The sequence below is a fragment of the Phymastichus coffea genome, unplaced genomic scaffold (assembly GCF_024137745.1).
Source record: "Phymastichus coffea isolate CEN01 unplaced genomic scaffold, Cenicafe_Pcof_1.1 PCOF00025, whole genome shotgun sequence".
NCBI classification, from domain to species: Eukaryota; Metazoa; Arthropoda; class Insecta; order Hymenoptera; family Eulophidae; genus Phymastichus; species Phymastichus coffea.
This window is the reverse complement of record NW_026706836.1, coordinates 3,967,974-3,978,119: the sequence shown is the minus strand read 5'-3', so window position 1 is coordinate 3,978,119 and position 10,146 is coordinate 3,967,974. Positions and strand designations below refer to the sequence as shown.

Here is a 10,146-nt window from a genome sequence, read left to right as displayed (position 1 = left end):
ATACACTAGATGAAGAAATATACATGAAAATTCCAGAAGGCTTCAACATTCCAGAAGAACTAAAGAAAAGAAAAATCTGCAAGCTTGAGAAAACACTGTATGGACTAAAAATCAGTCGAAAGAAATAGAATGATAAATTTACTGAAGAAGTTAAGAAATTAGGTCTAGAGAGAGACATCAATGAAGCATGCCTATTTACGTGGAGAAAGGAAGGAAAAATGATTATACTTGTACTCTATGTCGATGACATAATCCTAGCAGGTAATAATCAAGAAAAGCTGTAGGAAATAAAATCTAAACTGTGTGAAGCATTTCAGATGACAGACATGGGAAAACCAAACATGTACTTAGGAATAAAAATTCAGAGAGATAGATTAAATAAAGCCATGACCCTAACTCAGACAGATTATACAGAAAAGATATTAGAAAGATTTAACATGAAGGACTGCAAGGCACAGAATTCTTCAATGATAACCAGACAAGCCAAAAGAAAAGAGATTGAATCTAATTCAGAAAGACACGAAGACGGAGAGATACCATGCAGAGCACCATACAGAGAAGCAATAGGCAATTTGCAATACTTGTCAGCAATGACAAGGCCAGATATTACTTATGCTGTAAACTTTACGGCCAGAAAGCAAGCTGCACCCACAGAGAATGACTGGAAAGAAGTCAAAAAGATCTTTAGATACCTGCAGAAAACTAAAGAAGTAGGGCTAATATACAGAAGAGGAGGAGACAAATTAGAGGCATTTACAGATTCAAACTTCAGAGAGCAAACAGACTCTACCTCCACAGGTGGATACATAATCAAATTATATGGAAATACAGTAGCGTGGAGAAGCTACAAACAAATTATGTATCACTTTCCACCTGCCAAGCAGAATATCTGACGATGAGTAAAGCATGTCAAGAAATAATATCACTTGACAAAGCCATAAGAGACATGACTGGAAAAACATACTTTCCAGCCACCATCTGGTGTGACAACGACTCAGCTGGAAAATGCACTCAGAAGGATGGATCTCACAAGATGAAAAACTTTGATGATGAAGTTCCAGAAATTCAGAGAAAATTGAAATTAAGAGAACAGACCGGAAGCAAGATTTACATGGCAGTAACTCACGGAGATTATGTTAAGAAGTGTGCCTTAGAAAACAGAATAGTGGTCAAATGGGTAGAAAGTAAAGAGAACATAGCTCACATTATGACGAAACCTCTACCAGCACCACAACACATATACTTAAGAGACAAAATAATTAATTCAGAGTCTACTCAAATAAGTTAATAAAATTTTATATGTATCTATTTTACAGGATCCTCTAACAAGGAAAATTCAGAGTGAGGCTTACGACGGGAGAGAGTGAAAATGTACGTCGTGACCACCACTGGAGGCGCCACCTTCCAGCGGCTCGGTTTTGGCGCAGCTCGGAGGGAGAGAATAAAATGCTCTCTTTTTCACTCTCTGCTTAACGCTGATAGCGACAGCAACGTTTTTGTTTTCTTGAGACAACTATTTAAGAGTTTTTTTGTTTGGTTGTAACTTAGCAGTGTGTGCAGTATTTCTTTAATCTATATTCTATATTTTGTATTTAAGAGTTAATAAAGAGTTCGGATAATTTAAGAGTTAATAAACTAGTGTTTACTAATTATACATATAAGTGCATATATAAATAAAACTAACTCCTCCAATAATTAATATAATAGTGCAATATTTACAATAAAACAATGATAAAATTTTACATATATCTATACACTAGTAGAAGTAATTCCTAAAATAAACTACTTAAATTAGTTAATAACATTTGAATTATAATCAATTTTTGTATTTGCAACAGTATTTTGTAAAATCTTATAATGCAAATAATAAATCAGTTAATTAAGATTAATAAATTATAAAAATGTCATTGTTATGTACAAAATTAACGCTTTTGATTCATATACAATTATTTGTTTAAATAAATTATTAATTATTTAGCTATTGATAATAGTAATAACTAAGCTGTTATCAATGAAACGAATTCTTACTCATGTTTCAAAGATATTCATCATGAATTTAGAGTATCCGCATTATTCTAATAATTAATATTTACAATGTAATAAACTGTGACGGTAAACGTCGAATTAGCGCTAATGAGGTAACCTAATTGCTGCTCGCGAGGGCAGCACCTACCGGGGAGACGAAAAACGTAACGAAGGAATTCGGCGCGCGAGCAGACGGAACGCGCGCGATTGAAATTGAACCAGTGAAGCATTGACCACTATCACGTTCGCCCGCTTTTCTTTTTCGCTATTGCCGATCCGTGTACCGTTAAGACCAAAAACCGAGAGAAGAACGCCCAGATTAGTGCCAGCTAGCAGTGATCGCTGTTGCCAAGGTGCCGTACAACTGCCAAGGGGAGAAGCCAGAGCCGACGGAGAAGCGTCGCCCGCGAAGACATCGAGAGAGTGTGTGTGAGGTTTCGCCATCGAGGGCGAAACCACGTGTGCGCGAACTCGCGATCCGCGACACAAACACGAAACAGTTCCCTCGCAGTGTGATTCATTAGTGTCATCTTCGTACGCCTGCGATATTAAGGTAAGCTGGCCAGCTTAATCTCGCGGTCGACGATTAATTTTTCCGACATCTCAAGCGTGCATGTAATAGCTCTTCCAACAAAGAGCAGCGAGCGTTCCGACACTGCATGTTGTCGTCGTGCGAGGGTCGATGTAAACAAACACGCGGGCCGATCTTATGTAGCATTTGATAGATAATAAAAGATTCTATTCGTGACATTAACAAGTGCTTTCGACTCGCTCATTCCATATTGCTTCCACTCGCTTTCTCGTAGATTAGTAGATTGACTGGTTGACTGACACCCGTTTTCCCATGCTCTCCGGATTGTGTATTGAGCATAGATGATTATATTCGCCCTCTAATGACTCCGCGCGAATAAAAATAATTAAACGGTATTCACCCCATTACAAAACAAATTAAATTTGCACATTAAATTTCAATATAATTTATTAATTAAAAACAATTAAAATTATTATTATAATCTGAATCTATACTCTAAAATCTATATAAAAAATGCTTTGTTACATTGGAATTATTCTTAATTAACGTATTTTAATTAAATAACAAAAACTATTATATCTATATTTATAAGTATGTGACGTCATGCTCCTTATATGGTCATGAAATTTGACTCTAGTACTAGTACAATCATATAATATATGAAGTGGTGCCATTTAATATGCTAATTGATGTAAGTAGATTGACGAGTTTAGCGGGTTGCTGTAATCCAGTGAAAATAAGAGAAGTGCTCATAGATAGGACCGTTATATAGCCTCCTCTTGAGACTGAATGATCCATGTGAAAAAAGTCTCATGAATCCAGTTCTCTATGAGCTTTGATTCTTATTTCCTATGTTTTGTGTTATTTATTTCGTGATACACACAGTTCATAATTTCTTGTATTTTGAGATTAACGGAGCCCAGCCATTGTGATTTTCATTGGCGTAAGTCCTTAAAAATCTTTCCAATTCTCTGTGTATCCGCTCCCCAATATTACTATGTAGGTAACGAGTACTAGAGTATATCAATTTTATTTTAGATGAAGAAAGTTTTTCTTTCTAAGCTTTTACAGTGAACTGAGTACCGTGATCACATATAATTGCTAGTAGTTTTCCATTTTTATTAATTTTTGAATATAGTCATCCCTTTGTTGTAACAAATCAAGATTTTTGAAACGTTTAATTGAATCACAAGAAGGATCTTTCATCAACATAGCGACTTAAATTTCATCGGTGTGGTCATTGCTGCAGTCCGTTATGTACCTTGATAGGAAATCAGCAGCTTTATTTTTGTTGCCTGGTAAATACTTGTACGTAATGTTATAGTCTTGAAAAAAACAAGCACTACCTCACTAATCTCGCATTCGTAAATTTACAAGTTGTTAAAAATTTCAACGCTTCATGATCCGTATATATAATTATTTCTTTCGAACATCTTAGAAATGATTCCAATTTTAGACACGACCAAGCTACAGCTAAAAGTTTTTTTTCGGTACTAAAATAAATCAATTCCGCGCCTTTCAAAGTTCTAGATATAAGTATAACTCCTTCTTCGCCTTTACTATTTAAGTGAGACAAAGCAGCGGCTATAGTATGATAACTAGCATCAGCCGTTAATATATAAGGTTTACTAGGATAACGAAATTTCAAAGTAATAGTGTCAATAAAAATCTTATTTATATTTTCAAAAGCTGATTCATGCTCAGGTAACCACTGATAGCCTCCCACATAGCGTTAAACGAAGCTGCAAGTTTTCTGCAAAGTTTCATAAAAAGTTTGAAACATGTCAGCAATATTTTATTGAAATTTTTGTGACATTTTTCAGTACAGTTTTTACAGAATAAATATTTATGTATTAATTATGTTAGTATTACATTATTACATTTATTTATGTTAGTGTATATCCTGCAACGGTAGTCGATTCGATTACTGAGCGAGAAAATGCACAGTCTCCTGAAAGGCTAATAAATATCTGCAAAGTTTACTTCAAAGTATGCTAGATCATTCATGGTGACAAAACATTTTGAAATAAATTCATACCAGCTAGAGGATGAAAAGGATATGGTATCGACAAAGTTAATAACTTTATTAGCTGTTTATTACAGAGACTAGTTTATCGATTATCTAGAATATTTCACACTGTCAAAAATAATCTTATTATACTATGATTGAACAATATTTGCCCTCACTCATCTCCTCCGGTCATAACTTCCATAAATTCTGTAACAGAAATAAGATAATAATTTATATTATTACTGTACACATAATTGTATAGTGGTAGGGGATATTTAGAATATAATCAAATGAACAGTTTAGTTTACTCTATCGATAAATACATGATTTTGCTATCAGACGTAATACAGTTGAGTGCATAAGTTACTTTCTGACGGAATAATGGGTTGGGCAGAGCAAATAAAGAAAACAAAGGATTCGCCAAAAAATAAATTTTATTGAGGGAGCGCCTAAGAACACGTGCGAACGCTTACTACTAACTAAAGCTCAGAAGCAGCGTGGAGACCCAGAGTCAGCCCGCTCGTGAGAGCAGCGCGGAGGCGCAGATGCGACCGAAGTGGAGACGCTCACATACTTTGATATTTCCAACACTCCCTCACGTCGAGACTACGGTATCGTCTCAAATAGTATATAATATTAAGTTACTCAGTACGATCTAACATCACTTTACATATCTATATACATTATATACTTATGACCAGGTTGTTTCTTTGGCTCGTTATATGAAACTTTATTCTTACATATTTAAATATCAAAGTTAACATAAGGAACTCAAACTTCCATACTGAAGTGTTATCAAAAGAAAAGAAGCGAACATAAATCATTTGTCAATGTACCAACGCCTAGATGAGTTATTTATTTATTTATTTATTTTTTTATTTATTATCTTTAACAACTACCATATTCCTTTATAATAAATCCAGTTTTGTTTGTCGTAATCCCAATAAAAGTGATTGCCTTGTTCGTCGATACATGTATGATTGTCGCCGTTTACAATAAAATGGCATCCTCTTTCATCGTATTCATAATATTCTGGCAGTTTTTTGCTATCATGAGATTATTGGTTTTGATTCAGCTGATCAAAGTCATCGCCCAAGTATCTTTGTTTTTCAACGTCTGTAACAGATTAAATTATATTAAATATCTCACAAGTTAAATGTTTACGTATGTCAAAGGATAAGGGTTTAGTAAAAATGTCAGCTAATTGTTGTTTACAAGAAACCCATTCAACAATGACCCTTTTCCGTTTCGCGACCTGTTTAACGAAGTGATAACGTATCTCGGTTAAATGTCTCAACCCTACTGCTCCTTCGATCTGTGTACACTTTATTGCCGCTAAATTATCGCACTTCAAGGTCATTGGGTAGAGGTTTTTACTCGCAAATCGCTCCAGTGAAAGACCCAGCGCTATCATTTCTTTACATGCTTCGCTCATAGCTATATATTCAGCTTGACATGTAGACAGAGATACATAATGTTGTTTCTGTGACTTCAAAGTAATGATGTCGCCAAACAGTCTGACTAGATACCCGCAAGTAGTTATAGACCCTTTGCAATCCGCTAAACTCGCATCAGAGTATGCATCTATTCCCTCGCTCTTTCCTCTATAAGTCAAGGACAGAATTTTTGTATGCACCAAATACCTAAATACGCGTACCATCATCTTCCACTATAATTCTGTGGGATTCAACTGATGTCGGCTAAGTACATTTATAGCGTACGATATGTCAGGTCTCGTAGCGTTCGCTAGATAATTTAACGAACCTACCGCTTCTCTAAACAGCGTAGGTGATTTGACCTTTTCGTTTCTAAGTTCGCCTTCCCTAGTTCGTCTTTCTCGATTCAGTACCTGATTGGTCATCATTGGTGATCGTTGTGGGTGTGCGTTTTCATACCCAAATATTTTAAGCATATTATCGATGAATTTCTTTTGATTAAGCTTGATAATTCCCGCCTTTCTATCCCTAATGATAGTTATGCCAAGGTATTCCTTTGGTTCGCCTAAGTCTTTCATTCTGAATCTCTTCAGCAATTCTTCTTTATATTTATTAACCGTCGCCTTGTCATTTCCTGTTATTATGATATCGTCTACGTACAGGAGAGCCAGAATTATTATATTTCCAATGTAAAGAACAAATAAACATGGATCGTTTTCATTCGTGGTAAAGCCAAGTTCTTTCATGAACTCAAAGAATGTATTATACCATCTTTTTGGGCTAGTTTTTAATCCGTATATCGATTTTTTAAGCAGACATACTAATAATTTTCTTTCCGCGTCAGTGTAAGGCAAACCTTCTGGGATTTCAATGTAAATCTCGTCATGTACTTCACTGTTTAAGAAGGCTTTTTATCAAATTGGCAGAGTTCTAGGTCATATTAATTGGAAAAAACTAAAACTACCCGTACTAAAGAGAGTCTTGTGACGGGCGCATATATTTCATGTAAATCGTAAGAGTTCTTGTCTTGAAATCCGCGAGTTACCAGCCGAGCCTTTTTGATTTTTAATCCAATGAAATCTACTTTTTTCTTAAAAACCCATCTAGTGGTTAGTATGTGAGGTTTACGGCCACAGGAGTCTACCTTTGGTCAATTTACCACACGAAAGACTTCGTTCAAAAACATTGCGTCAAGTTCGAAGTTGACCGCTTAGCTCCATTCTATCTTATCGGGTCTACTCATTACCTCCCTGTAATTTTTCGGATCTCCAATAATATCAGCCAAGAGTACATAATACTGAATGTTCGACTCGTCTTCGACCTCGCCTGTGGGTGACACGAACAATACTTTAGGTCCATATTTTACGCCTTTGTACAACGCAGTCGGTTCGATCGCGACTTTTCTCGGTCTACCGCGTTTACGTTTGACCGGTTGAATTGTAGCCTCTCCCTCAGATTCTGAGCTTGCAGCTCGTTGAATTGAGTTTGTCACCGGTAGAGTTCGTTTGGTTGTGCTTTCACTTGATTGGATTGTGGCGTCGATTCTATTAAAGATTAGTTTCTCTACACTTTCTTTTTGTATATCACCATATACGAGTCTTTCTACAAACCGTACGTGCTTTGTTTCTATAAGCTTTTTGGTTTCCGGGTGATACACCACGTATTCGGTTGGCAAGTAACCCACCAAGAATGATTTAATCGATTCTGCCTTAAATTTCGTCTCCTTTTGGATTGTCGCGTAAGCTAAGCATCCGAATCTTTTTAATTGATTTATATAAAATCTGAAGTTTGGAGCTATTAATTTTATCGGAGCTTGCATGCCTAATGTTTTATGTGGGCTGATGTTGTAAATATAAGTGGCTACGCCTAGTGCATGTCCCACATATTAGGAGGTAATCCTGAATCAAGCATCAGAGCTCTGACCTTTTTTTGTATTGTTTGATTAAAACGCTCAACTACGCCATTATGTTCGGGCGTGCCTGGGCAAACTGTCAGTAGCTGCGCGCCGAACTCCCTCAGAACCTTTACAGTATCTTTACTTGTGAACTCAGTTCCTTGATCGTATTCCATAAAACATATTTTAACATCCGCTCCGATTAGATTTCTAACTGATACAATAAATTCTCTCAAGCAATTAGGCACGTCGCTTTTATGTTTAAGCGGGTACGTCCCAGCGTATCTTGAATAGCTATCTATAAAACAAACTATGAACCGATACTGAGCGAGATAAGTCACTGGACTTATGTATCCCATAACATCCGCGTGAATTTTTAGCAGCGGGGCGCCTTCTCGATGTCTGACTTTGGTGAAGGGTAGTTTATTCATTTTTGCACGAAAGCATACGTCGCATTCTCTGATGCCTTCGTCAAAGTCAGAACTCGTGAAATCCTTCAAGTCTGGATATATAACGTTAAATTTTTGCATATGCTGAGGAGACATGTGTCCAAGTCTAGCATGCCACAATAAGACAGTATTTAGTTTTTCTCGCCTTTCAGTTTGTAGTCTAATTGCGCCTTGGACGTTTTCAACAGTCAGTTTACCAGCGTTTACAATTTTCCGGTTGTTAATGGTGCAAATTAACTTTTTTTGTGGCGTCGTTTTATCGTTTAAATTCTGACTAGTTTCCGGTTTATTTACGGTATTTCCAATTAATCTTCCACTTCTAGTCGCCAAATTAACTAAAATCTTTTTATGACCTTGAGTTGATTTATTGAGATAATTTTTATTTAAGTTTAGTTCAATCTCCCAAAATGGTTTATTGTATTTTTCGGATATTATTATTTTCCTAGTGTTTGGGTCGTATATGTTTACGCACTTATTATCCAGAAATATTTTCAACCCTTGATCCGCGAATTTACGCAATGATAATACGAGGTGTGTTCAAAAAGTAAGGTGACTTTTCAAATTTCACGGGTAACGTACTTTCGATTATCGATTTTTTTGTTTTGTTATTTTGGTACACTCTTCCCGAACATCTGTACGAAGTTTCAAGTGTATAACATTTTTTGTTTGGTTGTGAGAGGCGTAAAGGTTATAAGTGTTTTGCGTGCTCGGCGATTTCTTGCTATCGAAAAATATGGATCAAAGGATTTGCATCAAATTTTGTGTAAAAAATAAAATAAAGTGCTCCGAAACACTTGAAATGTTGACGGTGGCATACGGTGAAACTGTTCTGAGTAAAAAAAATTTTTACAAGTGGTACAAACTCTTCCAAGATGGCCAGGAAGATACCAATGATGAGCCTCGCTCTGGACGCCCAAGCATGTCAACAACTGATGAAAACGTTCAAGCAGTGAAGAAAATTGTTCTGGAAAATCGTCGAATCACTATCAGAGAAGTTTCTAAGGATGTTGGTATAACGCTTGGCTCGTGCCATGAAATTTTTTCTAACGTTTTGGGCATGAGACGTGTGTCAGCGAAGTTTGTTCCGAAATTGCTAAATTTTGACCAAAAGAACCGGCGCATAAGCATCTCTCAAGAATTGTTGAATGACGTCAACGACGACCCAGATTTACTCAAAAGGGTCATAACTGGTGACGAATCATGGGTATATGGTTATGATATCGAAACCAAAGTCCAATCATCTCAATGGAAGAGCCTAGATGAGCCAAGACCGAAAAAAGCACGCCAAGTTCGATCAAATGTCAAAGTTTTGCTCACTGTTTTCTTCGATTACCATGGCGTGGTGCATCAGGAGTTCTTACTGTATGGACGTACGGTCAATAAACAGTATTATCTTGAAGTTATGCGCCGTTTGCGAGAAGCAATACGAAGAAAACGCCCAGAATTGTGGAAAAACAATTCATGGCTTTTGCATCACGATAATGCCTCTGCTCACTCATCTTTGCTTGTGATAGATTTTTTGGCCAAAAACAACACCACAATCATGCCTCAGCCACCATATTTACCGGATTTGGCCTCATGTGACTTTTTCTTGTTCCAAAAACTAAAAAGACCTATGAAAGGACGGAGATTTGCAACGATTGAAGAGATAAAGACTGCACGCTGGAAGAGCTCAAGGCTATACCGAAATGTGCTTATGAGCAGTGCTTTGAGGATTGGAAAAACCGTTGGCATAAGTGTATTGTATCTGAGGGGGATTACTTTGAAGGGGACAACATTAATATTGATAAATAAATAAA

General features: G+C 36.5%; 2 protein-coding genes across 4 annotated transcripts in view; one reads left to right on the top strand and one right to left on the bottom strand.

Annotated features, from left to right (window-relative positions):
* Positions 1–326: 326 nt before the first annotated feature.
* LOC131675561 (uncharacterized) lies at positions 327–893 on the top strand. Its single transcript, XM_058954579.1, has one exon. It carries the CDS (start codon positions 327–329, stop codon positions 891–893), a length of 567 nt encoding a protein of 188 aa, XP_058810562.1.
* A 3,477-nt stretch (positions 894–4,370) lies between these two features.
* LOC131675566 (troponin C-like) overlaps positions 4,371–10,146 on the bottom strand; it is a 667,249-nt gene continuing 661,473 nt past the window's right edge. For 2 of the 3 annotated variants that reach the window (XM_058954585.1, XM_058954586.1), the window contains exon 5: positions 4,371–4,775. In XM_058954585.1, coding sequence (XP_058810568.1) covers positions 4,741–4,775 — 35 coding nt within the window. In that variant the 3' untranslated portion in view covers positions 4,371–4,740. The remainder of the gene's footprint in view (positions 4,776–10,146) is intronic. The other variant, XM_058954584.1, reaches the window with a different exon arrangement.

Bases quoted from the DNA above. Each gene is read 5' to 3' on its own strand.
- LOC131675561 (XM_058954579.1), top strand. From the start codon at position 327: ATGGGAAAACCAAACATGTACTTAGGAATAAAAATTCAGAGAGATAGA.